The sequence below is a fragment of the Echinops telfairi genome, unplaced genomic scaffold (genome assembly GCF_000313985.2).
Source record: "Echinops telfairi isolate 266 unplaced genomic scaffold, ASM31398v2 ScPeMD7_7420;HRSCAF=8458, whole genome shotgun sequence".
NCBI lineage: Eukaryota > Metazoa > Chordata > Mammalia > Afrosoricida > Tenrecidae > Echinops > Echinops telfairi.
Genome location: NW_022111320.1, coordinates 49,051,265 through 49,071,068, shown reverse-complemented (window position 1 = coordinate 49,071,068; position 19,804 = coordinate 49,051,265). Strand labels below are relative to the sequence as shown.

General features: G+C 58.9%; 2 protein-coding genes across 6 annotated transcripts in view; one reads left to right on the top strand and one right to left on the bottom strand.

The window, feature by feature from the left end:
* Positions 1-6,616, top strand: part of LOC101641616 (SREBF chaperone) — a 36,976-nt gene extending 30,360 nt beyond the window's left edge. The window contains exons 9-23 of one of the 3 annotated variants that reach the window (XM_045297504.1): positions 490-584; positions 1,565-1,663; positions 1,776-1,994; positions 2,545-2,619; positions 2,740-2,921; positions 3,306-3,500; positions 3,582-3,780; positions 3,854-3,969; positions 4,078-4,573; positions 4,649-4,734; positions 5,350-5,432; positions 5,514-5,680; positions 5,782-5,862; positions 5,986-6,192; positions 6,277-6,616. In XM_045297504.1, coding sequence (XP_045153439.1) covers positions 490-584; positions 1,565-1,663; positions 1,776-1,994; positions 2,545-2,619; positions 2,740-2,921; positions 3,306-3,500; positions 3,582-3,780; positions 3,854-3,969; positions 4,078-4,573; positions 4,649-4,734; positions 5,350-5,432; positions 5,514-5,680; positions 5,782-5,862; positions 5,986-6,192; positions 6,277-6,522 — 2,546 coding nt within the window. In that variant the 3' untranslated portion in view covers positions 6,523-6,616. Of the gene's footprint in view, positions 1-489; positions 585-1,564; positions 1,664-1,775; positions 1,995-2,544; positions 2,922-3,305; positions 3,501-3,581; positions 3,781-3,853; positions 3,970-4,077; positions 4,574-4,648; positions 4,735-5,349; positions 5,433-5,513; positions 5,681-5,781; positions 5,863-5,985; positions 6,193-6,276 lie in introns of all 3 variants that reach the window. The other 2 variants (XM_030887598.2, XM_004703988.3) reach the window with 2 other exon arrangements.
* Positions 6,617-6,810: 194 nt separating this feature from the next.
* Positions 6,811-19,804, bottom strand: part of PTPN23 (protein tyrosine phosphatase non-receptor type 23) — a 38,528-nt gene continuing 25,534 nt past the window's right edge. The window contains exons 3-25 of one of the 3 annotated variants that reach the window (XM_004703989.2): positions 14,260-14,387; positions 14,032-14,108; positions 13,697-13,746; positions 13,462-13,593; positions 13,259-13,339; positions 13,042-13,173; positions 12,880-12,927; positions 12,524-12,580; positions 12,354-12,412; positions 12,138-12,217; positions 11,878-11,992; positions 11,718-11,783; positions 11,489-11,634; positions 11,022-11,333; positions 10,794-10,948; positions 10,561-10,712; positions 10,296-10,475; positions 8,466-10,206; positions 8,198-8,382; positions 8,011-8,115; positions 7,795-7,933; positions 7,595-7,708; positions 6,811-7,512 (exon numbers count right to left, since the gene is read on the bottom strand). In XM_004703989.2, coding sequence (XP_004704046.1) covers positions 7,036-7,512; positions 7,595-7,708; positions 7,795-7,933; positions 8,011-8,115; positions 8,198-8,382; positions 8,466-10,206; positions 10,296-10,475; positions 10,561-10,712; positions 10,794-10,948; positions 11,022-11,333; positions 11,489-11,634; positions 11,718-11,783; positions 11,878-11,992; positions 12,138-12,217; positions 12,354-12,412; positions 12,524-12,580; positions 12,880-12,927; positions 13,042-13,173; positions 13,259-13,339; positions 13,462-13,593; positions 13,697-13,746; positions 14,032-14,108; positions 14,260-14,387 — 4,731 coding nt within the window. In that variant the 3' untranslated portion in view covers positions 6,811-7,035. Of the gene's footprint in view, positions 7,513-7,594; positions 7,709-7,794; positions 7,934-8,010; positions 8,116-8,197; positions 8,383-8,465; positions 10,207-10,295; positions 10,476-10,560; positions 10,713-10,793; positions 10,949-11,021; positions 11,334-11,488; positions 11,635-11,717; positions 11,784-11,877; positions 11,993-12,137; positions 12,218-12,353; positions 12,413-12,523; positions 12,581-12,879; positions 12,928-13,041; positions 13,174-13,258; positions 13,340-13,461; positions 13,594-13,696; positions 13,747-14,031; positions 14,146-14,259; positions 14,388-19,804 lie in introns of all 3 variants that reach the window. The other 2 variants (XM_045297453.1, XM_045297454.1) reach the window with 2 other exon arrangements.

Below are 19,804 nucleotides of genomic sequence, written 5' to 3'. Positions count from 1 at the left end.
CGTCAGAAAAGCCCCCTCAGAGCTCACTGGTAGACGCCTTGGGGTTCTGAGGAAATCAAGAAGAGAGAGAGAGAGCCCCCACTGGAGGCCTGGCCTGGAACCTCCTCCTGATCCAGTTTGGGAGGACCAGGAGTAGTCATGCACCCTCTAGAAGCTTCTCTGAGGAGCCAGGCCCCGAGTGAGATGTGGAGGTGCAGTGACGAGGGGATACACTAGGAGGCAACTCCTGGCCCAGGCTCTGTGCGGGGGAGGGGCAGGCAGCTCCTGGCTGTGCCCACATGGAGGCTGGTTGAGTGGGAGGCCCTGGGTTTTCTCTCAGGCTAGCTCGTCTGTCTCCTGAGAGCCGAGGTCTCCCTGGTCCCTTCATCCTGCAGCAGCCATGTGCCCTAACAGCACGGGTGGGGAGGTGGGGGGGAGGGGGCAGGTAGGGTTCTCGGTGCCCCGGGCTATGTGCTAACTCGCAGGCCCCCCTGGCCTGCTCTGCTGCAGGCCTCAGCAACGAGAGCTGGTCCATCATGAAGAATGTGGCCACGGAGCTGGGCATCATCCTCATTGGCTACTTCACCCTAGTGCCTGCCATCCAGGTAAGGCCCCTGTCATGCAGGCCCCTCTGGGGCCAGAACTGTCCGCAGCTGTGCGCCCATGGGCAGGGTGCACCCACTGTGGTGCCAGCCCCACCTGAGATGGGGTATCCTGTTCTGTAAGGCACTCAGTGGCCCTGGTGGGTTACTCCATCCTGGCTGCTGGAACTCAGGAGCTAAGGCAGGCGCTGGGCTGGCTCAGAGTAGGCAGAGGGTGGAGCCTCTGACTCCATCCTCCTTCCATGGGGGCCGCCCATGGCCCTGAGTTGGGGCTAGTACTGAGTCAGGACCCCACCTTGTTGCTGACTGTCCTGGGGCAGAGGGGGGGCATGATGCAATTGTCACTCCCCACCTTCCCCCAGGGCGCTAGGCCTGCTCTGTGTGGGGTGCTCGGAGGTGAGCAGGGCTCCAGATTTAGCCCCAGGTGGCCAGGAGCATGGTCTGTAGTCTGGCCCAGCAGCCTCCGGATGTGCCAGCTGGCATGGTGAGGGGTGCCAGGGGCAGGCAAGACGGAGACAGGACATCCCAGAGTGATCACTGTCACCACCCCCAGTTTTGAGGCAGTCAGTTTCTGCCCCTCTGTACCGGCTCCATCCCTGAGATTCAGCATTCACCCACCTTCAACCATCTCAGAGCCCAAGTTGGGCCAGGGGCCCCCTCCCACCCCTCTGTTCTGGAAGGTGTTGGCCAGCTACTCCGTGGAGAGCAGGTGGGGGTGGGGGGGTCCCAGAGGTTCCCACCCAAGACAGTGTGGCTTCCTCTCTGGAGACCTGAGGATTCAGGGAGCACACCCACCCTGAGGTGTGGGTTCTCTGCTGCCCCCTGGTGGTGATTGGCCACTCTAGATTCCGGGAGTCCCTGGGCCTGCTGCCACCTCTGCTGTGCCCACCCCCAATCTCCTTCTGAGGCCCCTTGGGCAGGGAGGGAGCTGCTCTCTGGGGTTCAGGACCAGGAGGTAATGCCCCCCCTCTGATTTTCTCCAGGAGTTCTGTCTCTTTGCCGTCGTGGGGCTGGTGTCCGACTTCTTCCTCCAGATGTTGTTCTTCACCACGGTCCTGTCCATTGACATTCGCCGCATGGAAGTAAGGGGGTGAACCCGGCCCGGCCTCTCTTCCCAGCCCCGAGGACAGAGGGATGGACGGGGGTCCTCTGGGCCAGAGAGACACCCAGGCCCTGACCACTGCCCCTCCACAGCTGGCAGACCTAAATAAGCGGCTCCCCCCAGAGGCCTGCCTGCCCCACGCCAAGCCACTGGGGCGCACAGCACGTCACGAGCGGTCATCGGCCCTGCGGCCATCCACACCCCACACCATTACGCTGCAACCGTCCTCCTTCCGGAACCTGCGGCTCCCGAAGAGGCTGCGCGTTGTCTACTTCCTGGCCCGCACCCGCCTGGCTCAGCGCCTCATCATGGTACCTGCGCTTCCAGCAGGGGCTGGTCTTCAGCCACGATGTGCTCCCTTCCCAGGCCCTGCTTGTTTCTGAGAGGATGAGCCACCTCTGGGGGACACAGGCCCCAGGTCCTCATGGGGAAGAGCTGTTCCCTCCCCCAGGCCCAGGGCAGCCCGGGGAGGAGCCTGCTAGCTGGGGTCACGGGCAAACCAGCTCACGGCCACAAGTTCTTTCCCATGGGTCTGCTCCACCGGGGGCAAGCCTCAGTGATAAAGCACAGGCCGGGCAGGCAGTCAGGAGTAGAGCGAGGTGATTGAAGCGGGGTTTGAGGCCAGGCCCTCCCAGGACTGGGGCTCGGGGCACCTGCTGACCCCACAAACAGCTGAGGCTTGGCTGGGGGTGGGGCAGGTCTGGGAAACCCAGCCCCTCCCCCCACCCCACCACACCCCCGCCTGTGGAAAGAGTGGCCAGGGATGGGGGAAGGGGTCGCTCGGCAGCAGAGGGCTAAGGCAGCTGGGGGCTGCAGCTGCCCACTCTTCCTACTGAGCCCCCACCCAATGCCCAACTGCAGGCTGGCACTGTCGTGTGGATTGGCATCCTGGTGTACACAGATCCAGCAGGGCTGCGGACCTACCTTGCTGCCCAGGTGACAGAACAGAGTCCATTGGGTGAAGGTGCCTTGGCTCCCGTGCCTGTGCCCAGCGGGGTGCTGCCCGCCAGCCACCCAGACCCTGCCTTCTCCATCTTCCCACCTGACCCCCCTAAGCCAGCCGAGAACCAGACATCACTCAGGGAGCCACCTGGACCCGTGGGTCCGGCCGAAGGTGTCCCTGACAGCCCAGGCCCAGAGGTCACCTGGGGGCCTGAGGATGAGGAACTCTGGAGGAAACTGTCCTTCCGCCACTGGCCCACCCTGTTCAGCTACTACAACATCACACTGGCCAAGAGGTGAGTCCCTGTCCGTTTGCCTAGGGAGACCCGCTGGTGTGAACTCTGCATTTTCTTCCACACAATTTAAAACAACCCACAAGGGGTAAGGGTAGGAGCTGCGCTCCAAGCAGCTGCCATTTCCACAGAGAAGCCCTGGGTCTTTGCCCTGGGGCTCCCGGGGGGCTGCCAGCCCCATGGCCAGAGTGGGACCCACCCGCTTGGTTGCCCACTCTGCAGGGAGAGAAGGCCTTGGCCCTGGGTGGGATGGTGGCAGGGTGGGGGCTGGATTTCTGGGACTGGGACTACAACAGACCTGACTTGTTGAGCTAGGGAGGGCGGGGCAGCAGCAGGGGGCAACCTCCTCAGGTCTCCCTTCTGAGGCCCACCTGTCCCCCGTCCAAGGTACATCAGCTTGCTGCCTGTCATCCCCGTCACCCTCCGCCTGAACCCAAGGGAAGCTCTGGAGGGGCGGCATCCACAGGATGGCCAAAGTGCCTGGCCGCCCTTGGGGCCCGGCCCTGCATACAGTGGGCTCTGGGAGACCAACCCCAAGGGACCTGGTGGGACGCAGGCCCACAGAGACATCACCCTGTACAAGTAAGGCTCATGACCGGGCACAGCTGGGCTGCGGAGGGCAGGCGGGCAGGCAGGCCTGACAGCCCCTCTCCATGGGCACAGGGTTGCGGCGCTCGGCCTGGCTGCGGGCATCGTGCTGGTGCTGCTGCTGCTCTGCCTGTACCGCGTGCTGTGTCCCCGCAACTACGGGCAGCCCGGTAGGCCCGGCAGGAGGAAGCGTGGGGAGCTGCCCTGTGACGACTATGGCTACGCGCCTCCCGAGACCGAGATCGTGCCCCTGGTGCTGCGCGGGCACCTCATGGTGAGTGCTGGCAGCAGCCAGGGGGTGGTGTGCCCACAGCCAGGCCCACAGCAGTGCCCCTCCCAACCCCCAGGACATTGAGTGTCTGGCCAGCGATGGTATGCTGTTGGTGAGCTGCTGTCTGGCGGGCCACGTGTGTGTGTGGGATGCCCAGACCGGGGACTGCCTCACACGAATCCCACGCCCTGGGTAGGTGCGGCCTCCACCTCCCCTCTGCCTCACCCCTAACCCCCTCCTCTGCCCCCCTCCCCCGACCAATGCCTCCACCCTGCCTCAATTCTCCTCTGGGCCCACCAGCAGGCAGCGCCAGGACAGTGGTGTTGGCAGCGTGTTTGAGGCTCAGGAGAGTTGGGAGCGGCTGTCCGACGGCGGGAAGGGTGGCCCGGAGGAGTCTGGGGACAGTCCCCCGCTGCAGCTCCACCACCGGGGCCCTCTGCCACCTTCCCTCTTCGAGGACCAGCCAGACCTCACCAGCCTCATCGACACCAACTTCTCAGCACAGTCGCGCCTGCAGCCCCCCGAGCCCACCCAGCCTGAGCCCCGGCACCGGGCTGGCTGTGGGCGGGCTCCAGACACCCGAGGCTACGACTTCAGCCTCCTGGTGCAGCGGGTGTACCAGGAGGAGAGGCTGCCGCCCTCGCCTGCACTGCCGCTGGCCTCCGAGGAGGAAGGGGCCGCATCTCCAGAGAAGGGCCCCTCTCCTGTCTGGGCCCCCAGCGCGGACGGGTCCATCTGGAGCCTGGAGCTGCAGGGCAGCCTGGTCGTGGTGGGGCGGAGCAGTGGCCGGCTGGAGGTGGGCAGGGCCGGTGGGCGGGCCCGCAGGCTTCACGGTGCGGGGAGGGCAGGTGTTTACGAGTTGTGGTTGCAGGTGTGGGACGCCATTGAGGGGGGCCTCTGCTGCAGCAGTGAGGAGGTCTCCTCAGGCATCACGGCCCTCGTCTTCCTTGACAGAAGGTAAGCGAGGTGGGGCCCTGCGCCGCACCTGGGAACCAGGGATGACAACTGAGCAGTGTCATGGTCTGGGTCACTTCCTTAGCGGAGTGGAAACGCCCCATTCCTCACCCTGAAACTCATCAGCTGCGTCTTACCTTCAGAAACACCACCCTCTTAGAACCTACCTCCCGCCTGCCTTTGGCTGGCTGCCATCTGAGCTAGAGCAGGAGCCTTCATTCGGATGGGTGCCCTGTGCCCTAGCCACTGCCCACTGCTGGGTCATTGTGGTCCAGCTCTTGAGCACAGCTCCAGCCCAGTGCCCTGGCCTCCCCAAGGCTGCTGGGAACCCTCCCTGCTGCATGGCTTTTAGCTTCAGGGGAAGCCTATGGTACCTAAGGGGTTTAGGGGAGGGGAGAGGGAGGGAAGGAGACAGTGGGAGGGGCTAGAGTAGATGTGTTCTCTAGAATCCTGTGGGGAGGCCCCCTAGGTGGCGACTGTATTGCTGTCCCCATTTTACAGAGGGACAGGACTGAGGTCAGCTGCTGGAATTGCAGCCTGCTCTGGGCCAGGGCCCTCCTGCCCCCTCATCCCTGAGCGGGCTGAGGGAGGGGCACCCTGGCAGCGCCTCTTTTTCAGGATTGTGGCTGCCCGGCTCAATGGCTCCCTCGATTTCTTCTCCTTGGAGACCCACACTGCCCTCAGCCCCCTGCAGTTCCGAGGTCAGAGGGCCAGCTTGTCGAGTGTGGGGAGGCAGCCCCCAAGGTGCTCGCAGAGACCCCTCACATGACCTCTTCCCCCAGGGGCTCCAGGGCGAGGCAGCGTCCCCACCTCCCCCGTGTACAGCAGCAGTGGTTTGGTGGCCTGCCGCCTGACCCACACAGTGCCCTGTGCTCACCAGAAGCCCATCACGGCTCTGAAGGCCGCTGCCGGGCGCCTCGTCACTGGGAGTCAAGACCACACCCTGAGAGTGAGCCCACCATGGTCTTGGCTGGAGGGCAGCTGTGTGAGTTACCTGGGAAGAAAGGCTAAGGCTGTGCTGGGGCTCATGAGCTGCCTGCCCTGTTTCAGGTGTTCCGGCTGGAAGACTCGTGCTGTCTCTTTACCCTGCAGGGCCATTCAGGGGCTGTCACCACCGTGTACATTGACCAGGTAAAGGCCTGGGGAAGGCTGCAGGCACCCATCCAACTCCTGGCCCTCCAGTGCCTTCCAGAAGGCAGGGGGGCACCGTGTCCAAAACGCAGTCCCTGACCAGCCCTCTTGGATGTCCCTCAGACCATGGTGCTGGCTAGTGGAGGCCAAGATGGGGCTATCTGCCTGTGGGACGTGCTGACTGGAAGCCGCGTCAGCCACATGTTCGCCCACCGTGGGGATGTGACCTCCCTCACCTGTACTGCCTCCTGCGTCATCAGTAGCGGCCTGGATGACCTCATTAGCATCTGGGACCGCAGCACCAGCATCAAGCTCTATTCTATTCAGCAGGTAGATGGGTTGAGGGTAGAGGGCAGGATTCTTGCCTCTGTCTGAGAGGCCTTCCTGGCACTGAACCTGTCTTACTGCCTCCAGGACCTAGGCTGCGGTGCGAGCTTGGGTGTCATCTCAGACAACCTGCTGGTGACTGGTGGGCAAGGCTGTGTCTCCTTTTGGGACCTAAACTACGGGGACCTGTTGCAGACTGTCTACTTGGGAAAGAGCAGTGAGGCCCAGCCTGCCCGCCAGATCCTGGTGCTGGACAACTCGGCCATTGTCTGCAATTTCGGCAGTGAGCTCAGCCTGGTCTATGTGCCCTCTGTGCTGGAGAAACTGGACTGAAGGCAGTCGATGCACTGGACTGAGGCTGCAGGGAAGGACAGAGTACCTGCCCTGCTGCCTCCAAAATAAAACTGTTTGTTTTTTTTAAACCAAACTGGTACAGGCTTGTGAAGGCACTTCTTCCCAGAGAGCTCCTGGCTCATGTGGATATGGTTCAGTTCAAACCCACCAGCCGCTGTGTGGGACAAAGGGGAGGCTTACAGTCTCAGAAACCCTCCAGGGAACGGACTCGATGGCAGTGTGGGCCATTGCAGAGCTGAGCATGAGCTGGCCCCGGAGGGACACTCGGCACAGAACAGGTTTGTTTATTGTTTCCATCGCAAAGAGCTGGAAAAAAAATGGTCAGGTCCCACAGAGGCACAGAACCTCACTCAAGGTTTCTGATGCTTCCCCACCAGAGAGACCAAGGCTAAAGGCAGCAGGAAACGGGAGGAGACGTGCCCATTCTGAAGGGCCCAGGGGTGGGGGGCACCGGAGATGAAGTAGTGTACAGACCAGGCAGGTGGAGCCTATTCAGGTCTTGTTGAGCGTCCAGAGTGGATCCAGAAGGCTCAGGGGGTCGTCAGCAGGCCGGGCTGCCCGGAGACCCTGCCCGTTGTGGGCCTGCAGGAAGTTCTGCTTGCTCATCCGCTGCTTCCCCCTCAGGGAGCTGTCCAAGGAGAAGGCCTCCGGAGTCAGGGAGGCCAGCAGCTCCAGGGAGGAAGAGGGGGGCCCTGGGCTGGGGGTTTCAGGCACTGGAAGCTCCTCCACAGGCTGGGGGTCCTCGGGCATGGGAGAGGGTGGAGGGGGTGAGGAGGGTGGGAGCTGGGAAGGTTCTGTCAGACTGAGTGGAGGCTGGCCTGGGGGGTCTGCAGGGCCCGGCAGACTGGCAACCGGGGGCTCCAAGGCTCCAGGTGGCCGAATGCTGAGCTTGGCGATGGTGGCCTGGATAGAACTGATGGGCACATCCCCGCCAAGGACCAGGTCCTGGGAGTCCTGAGGCAGGTGGTTCTAGTGGAACAGATGCGGGTGAGGAGGGGGCTTAGAGGCTGGAGCAGGCAAGCCCAGTAAACCTCAGAGGCCCCCTCCTCACCTTCTGGCTAGTGCCTGTGCTGGCCAGGGGCTTGCAGGGGGGGGGCATGCCATGGCGCTGCAGGACCTGCTCCACGTGTCTCACCACGGCCTCGTGACAGAACCGCAAGTGCAGCTGGAGGGGGAACAGGCCGGTCAGTGGGCAGAGCCTGGCCACCCTAGGGCAGAGGGCCGGGCCCCACCTGGGTGGGCAGGCCTCACCTTCTCCTGCAGCATGTGTTTCCTCTGCTGCCGCATGCGCCGCACCAGTTGAGGCAGCTCCGGGATCCCATTCCCAGCCTCCACCTCCTGCACTGCTGCGTAGAGTAGGGCAAAGGCACCCGTGCGGCCCACACCAGAGCTGTGGCAGAGGGGAACATGTAAGGCCACACGGGGGGCCCATGGGGACCCTCGGCAGCTGCTGCCCCTGCTCCTCACCTGCAGTGCACAACTATGGGCGTGTGCAGGGGTCGCTGGTGTAGGCAGTGTGTGTGCACCTCCTGGATGAAGCGCAGAAGGTTGCTGGGGCTGTCAGGCAGGCCTCTGCGGGGAGGGCAGGGTCATGAACCAGGTCTGGACGGGGTCAACCCTCCCCACTCGCCCTCCCAACCCAGGGCAGGCTCACAGCTCAGGCCAAGTGGGGAAGTGCAGGTGCACCAGGGAACGCTTGAGGCTCTGGTCCCGGAACTGGAGGCTCAGCACACGTTCCACATGGGTTTCGGTGGCACGGACGCTGCTCAGGGCCAGGCTCAGGGGCCCGTGCACCATGGACTGGCCCCGCTCCGTGGGGAAGTAGCGCGTCACCTTTTGCTGTGGGCAGACAAGCGGGTCTGCCGGGGCCCTTGCACCCCCATGTCCTCACAGGCAGGCTATTGCCCCACCCTGCCGCTCACCTTCTCCATCTCTGCTTCAGACAGGAGCATGACAATGACGGACACTTTCTGCTCATGCACCATGAGCCAGAAGTCAGCAGCCGTGCCAGGCAGGGGGGCCTGGGTGGCCACCAGGGGCGGGCAGTAGGGCGAGAGCCCCTCCACACGGCTGGCATTGATGTAGTCGTCCTTGCCCGAGCGCAGCACCACCCGGTTACTGTCGTAGGGCATGACATCCTGGTGCCTGTTCTTGAGGGAGTAGCAGCGGGCAATGGCGATGGAACGGCCCCGGGCATCGTGCTCCTGCGCATCCTGCAGCTCCCGCCAGGTGGTGTCCAGAGCAGCGGTGTCCCACAGTTGGCCCCGGAAAGCCTCCAGCTCCTGCTGCAGCTGCCGCAGCCTCTCAGGGTGCTCATAGGGGTCCTGCTCAATCAGCTGCAGAGCCTGGGGCCGCCGGCCCTCGGTGGCGTCCACCTTGGTGGGCTGCAGCAGGGGCTGCCCACCCCCTGGAGGCTGGGCACCCCCATGCTGGCTCTCGGGGCTGGAGGAGAGCAGGTCTGCAGCAGCGGAGCCTCGCCGCAGGCACGGGGGTGGCTCTGCTGCAGGGGGCCGAGGGGTGAGTGGGCCAGGCCCTGGTGACGGGGCAGGTGAAGGCACCGGGTGGGGGCTTGGGGCCGGCTGGCTGACAGGTGGGGGGCCTCTAATAGAGAGTGGAGCTGCCTGGGGGCCCAGGGGCCTGGGGGCAGGGGCAGTGGCATACGCCAGGGTGGGATGGGGAGGTTGCGGGGGGGCAGGGCTGGGGAAAGGCAGAGCCCCCGAGCGGGGAGGCAGAGGGTCCTGAGCAGGGCCTTGATACAGCTGGGTGTGCATGGGGGGTGGCAGCTGCCCCAGGACTCCTGGCTGAGGGGCAAAGGGGAAGTGGGGCTGTGGAAGAAGGGGGCCTGGGGCCTGGGGTGGGAAAAGGTGTGGATGTGGGAGTGGAAGGGGCTGCTGGGGGGGCTGGGGCCCGAATGCTACTCGAGAGGGGTGGGGTTGCGGGGCAACCCTTGGGGCTGAAAAAGCTGTGGGGACCCTGGGAGGAAAGTGGTGCTGGGCTGGGGGCACCGGGAGGGGGGGCTTGGCTCCCATAGGGTAGGGGTAGGGGGGAGGCACTGGGAAGCAGTGCTGGGGGGGAGCAGGGGCAGGGTTTGGCCTTGGTGCCGGGTGGCTGGGAATTGGGGCTTGGATACTATCCACAGTGGTAGTGGCTGGCCGGACCCCTATGGCCACCTCTGGGCCTGAGAACTGGGGAGGTGGGGCCGAGGGCAGGCCTGCAACAGGTGGGGGTGGCCCTACTCCCATGTAGGGACTGCTCACCACCCCGTGCTGTGGGGAGGATCGGGGTACAAGGCCCAGCTCAGGGGTGTAGGCGGGGGGTGGATAGAGGGCAGGCCCAGGGGCCACGGCCACAGCAGGGTGTGCTGGGACCTGGGGATGCCTGGGCGGTAGCAGTGGGGGGCCTGAGTAGGTACCATGGGGCAGAGGACCTGGAAGATAGTGAGGTCCTGGACCTGTGGCACTGGGGAAGGGGCCGGGAGGGAAGTGGAGGGGGGCAGCTGTTCCCATGAAGGTGTCTGGCGGCCGGGGGCCAGCCACCATGTCAGGGGCCAGGCTGCGCAGCTCCTCAGGAAGGTCTCCCGGCTCTGCCGCCTCACCCTCCTCTCTACGGGCCAGTAGTGGTTTGGGGGCTGTGGGCCGAGGTGGCGGCTTCTTCTTGAGCTCCCTGTGGGGCAAGGAAGGAGTGGAACCAGCACCCCATCAAACCAGCTCAGGCCCAGCCTGGCACCCCACCCCCATTGGGGCCCCACCCACCTGTCAAGGAGCTGCTGACGGGCAGCCTCTCGGGCCTGGCATGTGGACTGGGCTCGCTCCAGGAGAGCAGCCACCTTGCTCTCCAGGTCTGCATAGAAGTCCTTGCCCTCCTGGGACTTCTTCATCAGGTCCTCGTAGGCTTCACAGGAGGCCACCAGGGTCTGGAGGGTGGAGTTCCACCTGGCCAGGGAGAGGGCCAGCATGAGGTGAGGGGTGAGGGGTGAGGGAGTGGCTTGGGCGGGGCAGCACCGGGCCGGGCACTGACTTTTGGTCTAGATCGCTGAGCACCCGCCGCACAGCAGCATACTGCACATTGGCCTCAGTCAGCGCTCGGAGGACGTTGTCCTGGGCAGCCAGGTTCTGCTCCAGGTACACCCGCAGCTGGTCGTACTTCTTGAGCTGCTCTTCAAACAGCTTCTGAGGAGGAGGATTGAGGACACTCAGGGTCCACACCACCTAAGGGCAGGCTCAGAGTTGGAGGCCCCCCTGCTCACCCACCTTCATCTCCGAGTGGTCTGTGGTGACCAGTGAGGCAGTGATGTCATCCTTCTGGATGAGCTCTCGCAGCTGCTGTTCCAAGGACAGGCGCTGGTCCCGCATCTCCTGCACCTTGGCCAGGATGCGCTTCAGGTTCTGCAGCACGGCCTTGTCCTCTGGGGACAGCAGTGCTCGATGAGAGCTGAAAAGCCCCCAGCTCCACATCTCCCGAGGGCTGGTGAGGCTTACCTGGGGTGAGGGCTGGTGTGGGCAGAGCTGCGCGGACCTGGTCCAGAGGCCCGCTGAGCAGGCGCAGGTTGCCAACATGCAGGTTCATGGCACGGTGCAGCTCACTGTTGGTGAAGGAGGCCTTCTCGTGGACCTCCATGTATTTGGCCCATTCTCGCCTCACTTCCGCCAGCTCAGTCTTGGAGGCTGCTGGGCTGGCTCCTGCCTGGCCCACTGCCTCCTGGAACTTTTGCTCCAGCAGCTCCTCCTCCTCCAGCAGCTCCCGGATGTCCTTCAGAGAGGCTTCCACATCCGTGAACACACCTGACAGCACTGGGCAGGAGGGCACATGCACAACACCAGGCCTGAGGCAGGCAGACCAGACTCTACTGCCCTGCTGCCACAGGGACAGTCACAAAGTGAATGCTTGTTCCAGGGCCTCCTCCTGTATGAAGCGCTCCCACGGGCTGGCTCTGATCCACACTCACCTTGCATGGACTGGACGAGGTTCCGGACGGTGTCGGGCCGCACGCTGAGAGCTGCACACTTCTCCATGAGCGGGGGTGGGATGTGGCTGTACACATCCAGGTTGTCCACTGTCTCTGGGTCCAGCTGCATGGAATCCATGAACTGGCTGTGGAGACAACAGGATCGGGTGGGTACTAGCCCGTTCTCCCCTGCCAGGGCAGGCCTCCCCAACCCCTGCCCCGCACTCACTCTAAGACCTCATTTTTGTCCTCAATCTTGGCCATCATTTCCCGAAGCAGCTTCGCCTTTTCCTCACTGCAGGGAAAGCAACGGAGCAGGGAGGGTCTGTGGTCTCTATACCCAGAGGCCACTTGTGCCATGAGCAGGCTGGCCCCTCCCTCCCTCCCACCTGTACAATGACGAGGCCTCATGGGCAGCCATGGGCACCAGTTTGGCAAAGATGTCCGGGCCCGTGACAGCAGGGTCTGTGGGGTTCACTGGCAATGGCTTCACCAAAGGGGCTCCTGGGGAAAAAACCTGTGGCGTTAAGGCTCCCGCAGAGTCCTAGAACGTTTGTGCCACTGTTCTAGCTAGCCCCCTCTCAAACCTCCCCCACCCCCGCCAGATCTTCAACCCTACCCCATCCTCAGCCTCTCCTCAGCTCCTGACCTTTGACAGCCTGAAGGGTATCCAGTGCTGGGACTGCCTCATGGTAGATGAAGTCATTGTCTTTCTTGGCAGAATTGTACCTGGGGTGGGTAAACCTGGAGTCAGGAGTCTAAGGATCGGCAGAAATCCAGTACCCAGCCTCTCAAGAACAAAGGGGGTGGGGCAGGGGATGAGAGCTGTGGGAATACAGAGAAGCAGAGCCACCCGCAGACTCACTTTCCTCCAATGACATCCATAGCGAAGCGAAGTGCGTCCTGCACCGTGTCTGGCTGGCCCTGGAGGGGAGGGGCCGGCCTCAGCACCAGCCCAGCGCCGCCAGGCACCCACCCAAACGGCTCTCCTCCCCGGGAATTTGAGGGGACAGCCAGGCCCCTTTGCGACTTTACCTTGGCCAGCTTGATGGCTTCATTGAGCTTGTCCAGGGCACTCTGGAAGTACGCAACCTGCAGGGGGCAGAGCTGCTGTCCTTCCCACGTGACCTCAACGCCGCCCGGCCTCCCTTCCTAGCCCTGCCATTGGTACCCCAAGACAGGAGGCCAGGGAGGCTTCCAAGGTGGTTGCCACCCGGCTCACCCACAGATTACACCCCCAACCACCAGGCCGCCTCAGGCTCCTGGGTTCTAATTAAGAAGCAGCAGGAGGCTGGGGATGGGGCAGCCAGAGACCGAAGACCGCCTGGCCCGGCCCACGTGGAGGAAAGGCCAGAGCAGGAGCTCACAGGAGGCACCACGCACGCACTCACCCGCTCCCCAAACTTCTGCTGCTCTTCCGCCTGCTTCCCCATGTGCAGCTGGAAGAGAAGAAATTCTGTGCATGTTTCCTGCACTGGGGGTTCCCCCACCGCCCAATCTCCCCGTGATGGGGTGTGGATGTGTGTGTGGGGGGGGGGCACGCAAGTGCTCACGTGTGCCACAGCAGCAAAGTAGTAGATCTTCATCTGCACCAACTTCTTCCAGTCCTTCTGGATCCGGCCTAGCAGCGAGGCAGTCTCGGGGTTCTCCAAGGCTCGGCATGCCTCTTTATAATAATCTACAACCTGGAGCCCAGGTAGCGGGGAAGCTGGGGTCAGCCAAAGGCCTGTCCTCAGTCCCTTGAAGGTCACCATCGAGCCCTGCCCTTACCTGGGCGCTGATGCGGGCCACCAAAAAGCTCTTCCTGTTGTCCAACATCGACTTCTCCAAGAGGCACTCCTGAGCCTGGCCCTGGGCCAACAATGGAGAAGCACACCTCCGTCACCCAAAGACCCACTTGCCCCCAAGAGGCCCACAGAGCCCCTGCTTGTCCTTCACGACCTGTCTCGGCACGGCCGTCATCAGTCCCTCACCAGCATGAGGTTGACGTTGAGGGTGAGGATCTGGCGGCTCATGTCCACGCTGTAGGCCTGAGGGAAGTGCTCCCGCAAGTAGGCAAAGGCACCAGCTGCACACTGGAAGTGGGTGCATGAGACCTTCATGCCCTGGGAGGGAGAGGAGGCGGGTGCAGTTAGCTACCCCAACTGCAGGAGGCCAATCAGTACCCCTCGCTGCTACATCCCACGTCCCACTCACTCCCCTCCTCACCTCTTCAGACACTCGCTTGTCCGAGGCCCCCAGCATGGAGTGCAGTGCCCCTGGGGAGGCAGAGGGCATGGGGTCAGAACAGCCCGGGCTGCCTGGCCTGTGCCAGGCTCATCAAAATTGGAACAAGTGAGAGAGCTCAGAAGTCCAGCCAAGATCCTCAGTCTCCCACTCTGACCCTGGCAACAGCCGGCATCAGAGAACAGAGGGGCTGACCTCAGTACCCCCAGCCTAGGAGCCCGATCTAGAAGCTTCAGGGACTCCCCTAAGCAGGCTGACTGAGCAGGTTGATGGCCAGTCCAGCCTTGTTCTCCCATGGGCAGGGCGCAGGTGCTTACCAAGGTTGTAGAGGATACAGGCCTGCTCGTACTTGATGTCCTCGTGGGCCACAGCCTTGCCCGAGAAGATCTCTGTCCTGCAGACATGCTGTCCAGTCAGCTTGAGGGAAGGGGCTGGCAGAGCCCAGGGGAGGGGACGAGTCACCCCAGTTTGGGACCAGGGCAGGGGGTGAGGGAAAGGGCACTTCCACCATCCAGATACCCCCAACCCTGCCTGCCAGGCCTCACCAGGTGACAGCAACAGCAGCCTCTTGGCCCAGACCCATGGGGACCCGGCTCTGCAGGTAGTGGAGCTGACCCAAGTACTTGCGGAGGACGCTGCAGCCCTCAAAGTCCCGAGGAACTCGGATGGCATTCTGGGGCAGGGTGGGAGAAGCAGGCTGTATCCCTTGGGGTGGAGGCTAGACAGCCCAGCCCCTCAGATGCACCCTCTGGCAGCAAGGATCCCCGCAGTGTGGCCTGGACCATCCTCCAGGACCTGCCCCCCAGCGCGGCCCTGGGAGTCCACCTGGGAGGCACAAAGGTGGGCAGTAGCCGGCCTCCCCTTGAAACAGCAGGGGAGGATGGGGGCTTCCCAACGCCAGCGCTGACTGTGCCTCCAGTAAAAGGGCCCCACCCAGTATGACTGCAAAGCTTGCACCGCATCTTAAGCAAGAACAGCTACGCAGTAACGGTTTCCTAAGCTAGCTATACTAACTGCCTAAAGTCACAGAATTCTGGGAACCCCACCACGCCACCAAGGCTCCTAGGTTGGAAAGATGATGGTGTGAGCAGGTCTAGGGTGCCTACCCGTCTTCAGACATCCACCACCACCCACCCACCCAAAGCACAACATGGTTTTAAGTAAGTAGCTCAGCATGAACACCAGAAAAGGAGAAGGGGTCAACATAGTTCACGCCTACAAAAAGAGGGATCCGACACACTGAAAAAAATAAACGTGGCAGAGACTGTTCCTACAGTGAATACAAATAGACTCAATGTTATCAAAGGCACATCGGCCCAAAGACAGAAACAGGGGAGGTAAACCAGGAGCCCCAGCCGTCGAGCCCACTCTGGCTCACAGCGACCCTAGAGCGACCGCAGAGGGTCCTCTTCCTGACTGGTGCTCTGAGTCCATTTACATTCACTGCCACTGTTGACACGCATGAGTCTCTTTCTTTGTGCCACAGAGGGACTAGTGGTTTCAAACTGTTGACCTTGTGGTTAGCAACAGGGCGCCTAGGCTGGAAGTTAAAAAGATGGAAAAATGTAGCAAAGTGGCCAAAAGGGGGCTGGGGTGGCAATTTTACTACCAGATTATTATAAGAGTCAATTGACTCAAAAGCACTGTAATTAAAATGAACGGGGAGAGAGCCCCACACACGAATAGTTGGGAAATAATACACCACCGCCCAAAAGGAAACAGACACCCTGCCTGAAAGATACACAAGAGGGGCACAGGGGGGAAAAAAAAGTTCTTGGAAAAAATTCAATATCCAGTCTCCATCACATTCTAAAAACTGAAATCATTCGCCGTTTCTCCTACCACAAAAAAAGGGAATTTGAAGGTAACAAAGAACTTGAAAATGCAAAAATGAGGGTTTTTTTTAATTTCATGGAAAAATGGAATACAAAGATAATGGAAATTTTCCACCAATGTTTTTAAAACCGCCTCATATAAAAAAGTAAACACTATTAACCAACCAATGGGTCAAAGGAGACTAAAAAAGAGAACTTAGAAAATACTTAGAGGTAAATCAAAATGGGGTGCAGCGAGAGCAGGGCTCGGAGGGAGCCTAGGGTCCTGTCTGCCCACGTGAAAGAAACGATCCCGAATCAATCACGTAACTTTAGGAGCAAACAAAACAGCCCAGACCACAGCAACAAGAGGGAAGGTGACCATCGAAGCACAAACACGTGCCAGACGGTACAGACAGAGAATCAAATCCCAAAGTTAATTTGTTTCAAAAACCAAATCACACTAAACTCACTGCCATGAGTCAGCGCTGACTCACAGCGCCGCCGTGGGTCCCCAGACTAGCTTGCTGGGAGTAGAAAGCCCGTCTTCCTCCTGGGGGTGCTGGGGTTTCCCAACTGCTGACCTGCAGCCTGGCAGTCCGACCCGTAGCCTCGACACACCAGGCTTTTTTCTCTCAAAAAATCAACAAACCTTTCCAGGGGTCCTCAAACTTCTTAAACACTGTCCCTCAGACCCGTTGGAGGGCTGGACAATAGTTTTAAAAAAAAAAACTATGAACAAATTTCTATGCACACTGCACATATCTTATTTTGAAGTAAAAAAAAACAAACGGGGCAAAAACACCCAGAGAGCTGGATAAATGTCCTTGGCAGGCCGCAGTGGCCCGCGGGCCATAGTTTGAGGATGCCTGACACACAATGAGAGAAGATGCAGACATTTCAAACTGCAGATGAAAGTGGGACAACTGAACCTACAGAAATACAAAACATCCTAAGATCCAGATAAAATGGGCAAACTTCTGGAAATACATGTTTCTGACATGGGTTCCTGAAGAAACAAACTCTCAACAACCCCAACATGTGACAAGGCTGCGCCAGGCGTCAACTCTTGACAGAGACTTAGTGAGAGAAGGCTTCCCAGGGGTGGGGGTGGGGGCGCTCACTGAGCATTAGTGAGTCAGGGAAGTCAATCTTTCTTAAACTCTCCCCCCCCAATAGAAGAGGGAACCCTTCTCAACTCATTCCACGAGGCTAACATCACCCTGATACCAAAGTCAGGCAGACACCCTAAAAAAAGGAAACTACAGACAAATATATGAAGGGTTTCAAAGGTTTGTGGGGAAAAAATCCATGATCTTTTCCAGCAGCTTTCTGAAGCCTTCTTAGGCATTATGGACACACATATTTACAAATCCTCAACAAAGACGCCAGGAAACCAGACCCTGGGCGCCTTGCAGAATGCCAGCTTCACCGATGCTGGCTGTGCGGACCTATGAACTTCCCGAACAAGCCCCGGCATCGTGGGAGAGAAAAGGCCATCAACATGATGATCGAGTGGAGCGTATCCCAGCATGCACAGTAGTTCCACCTACGACAGACTGCACTACGGAACACCGGGAGAGAACATGACCGGCTCAGCAAAGGGATGGCACAGAACAAAGTCCAACTCCCTTTCATGGGAAAACTAAATTGGAGCATCCTGGTATTGGTGAACTAACATGTATCTGCAACTCAAACCCACTGCCATCGAGTGAATTCCGGCTCAAAGCAACCAAACCGTTTCCGAGACTGGAAATCTGTAAGGGAGCAGCCGGCCTCATCTTTCTTCCGTGGAACAGCTGGCGGGTTTGAATCGACTCTTAGCAGGCCAGCACCTGACAACTCCAGGAGGGCACTTTAGGACACACACAGGTGAAGGAAACCGAACTGACAGTCCAGAGTAAATCCACACAGCTACAGTACACTGATGGGCAACAAGGTTCACTCCCTAGGGAAGGAAGAATCTTCACTAACGGGCTGGGAAATTGGATTCTGAAATTCAAAGGAATGAATCAAGATCCACACCTAACACAAGACGCAAAACCAATTCAAAATAGATTGAAGCCCTTTATGTAAAAACTGAAGCCATAAAGTTCTTGGAAGAAAATATAAGAGGAAGCAGTGGACCTTGTTTTTGCGGACACATTATCAGCTGTGACAACAAAGACGAAGATAAATGGGACTGCTTAGAGAACACTGGTTCGTCAATGACCTATCGTGTAGTAGGTAAAAGGGAAGCGCAATGTAGACAGACCGTATTGTTAGAGGAATCTGAAATAGATGCCGTGACACCAGCAAAAACCGGACACTTGGAAGGCAGAAACCTGTCGAGGGAAGAAAAATTCCCAGGTTTCACACCGAATGCAAGAGCAGAGTAGTAAGGAAGGCTGAAGCCTCTCAAAGGTGGCAATCTGGTGACAAAAAGTCTGACTCTACAACTTACTGAAAGCACAAACTTCCAGTCAAAAATACTAAGACAGAGCACTTGAGCAGACACTCCACGAATGAGGATATTCGAACAGGCAACCAACACAGCCAGAGGCTCATCATTACCCACGGCTGATGCTGTGGAGGCAATTCTGACTCAGCCACCCTAAAGGGCAGCCCGGGGCTGCCCCAGGGCTTCCGAGGCTGTACTATTTATGGGAAGTCTTTGCATCCATGGAGTGGCAAGGGGCTTTGAACCGCCAAACAGCCACGTGCTTAACCACTGCACTACTGAGTCTTCAGCCTGTTGCTGTCAAGTCTATTGCAACGCCTATCGGCCCTAAACAAAGGACTTGAACTGCCCCAAAGGGTTAGGGTTCAAAGGCGGTGATCTTTGCTGAAGGGGCGGCCACATCTTTCCCCCAGAGCGGCTGGTGGGTTCATGTTGCTGGCCATTTGGTTAGTTGCTACCAGGGCATCTTTCATGCAGCTGTTAGGGAGATGCAAATCAAATGACAACGAAATTTTTGGTAAGTGAAACAACAGATCTTGTAAGATTGTGAGAAACTAGAACCCTTCAGTATTGCTGATGAGAATGTAAAATGGGACAGCCACTGTAGAAAGCAGTTTGGTGATTGTGATTGTCCACAAAGTTCACCACAGATTCAGGATCGCCCATCAGGCATTGACTTGGAAGTGAAGGTAGGATCACATAGAGACCTGAACACCGTGTCCACTGCCAAGCCAAGAGGTGGAAACAACCAAAATGTCCATCAACACATGATGGGTAGACAAAATGTGATCATATGAGGGGGCCCCATTTTCAGTTCCATTTCCTGCCACACTGAACATGGGTGACCCTTGACACATCAAGCTTAGTGAAGTAAGACAGTCCCCAAAGGGCAAATAGTGTATGCTTTCACTTCTATGAACGAAAGCAAATATATAGAAACCAAAGATGGCGGCAGGGAAGGGGTGATGGTGGCAGAAGGGTTTCGGAAAGGATAACGAGAATGGCGGCACTACTCGAATAGAATCCGGCTTACTGAATTACACATGTAGACACCGACGAGATGGCATTATGTTTTGTAATGCATACTCATCCAACTAAAATCCCCAAACAACACAGAAGAGAAGGAAATTCTTCCACGTGGTAAACAGCATTTATGAAAAACCCAGGGCGAACATTACCCCAAAGAGAAAGACTGCGAACTTCCCTGTGCAGGTCAGGGCTCGATGGAGAGGCCCGTCTGACCGCGGGGCCACATCACTGTCCTGGAAGTCGGCCCCTGCTCACAGATGACATGACCCAAGGGCCACAGAGACAGCCCAAGAAACTACTCTTCAGAGAATTCGAATTCACACAAACTCAAGAGAACAAGGTGGCTACACAAAAACCTGCCAAGAAGAAAATCAAGAGAACAATTCTATTTACAACAGCAGGTAAAGGGATAAAATACCTATGCATAATTTAACCAAGGAAGTTAAATACTTGTATAACATGGGAAACTGAAACTTTTTAAAGTTAAAGAACTAAATAACGGAAGGACACTGTTCTCCTGGGTCAGAAGCCTTGCTATTATTGAGCTGGCAGTATCACCTACAGTAGTCGCTACAGTCAGTACAATCCTCATCAAAACTGGGATACTTTTTGCAAAAGTGGACAATCCAATCATTAAATTTATAAGGAACTGCAAGAGACCCCAAATAACCAATCTTTAAAAAAGATAATCCACACTTCGTAATTTCCAAGCATAATATAAAAAAACTACAGTAATCAAAATGATTTATTGTATCTATATATATAATAATAAGCATTTAGACCCATGGGTGAAATTCAAATCCAAAA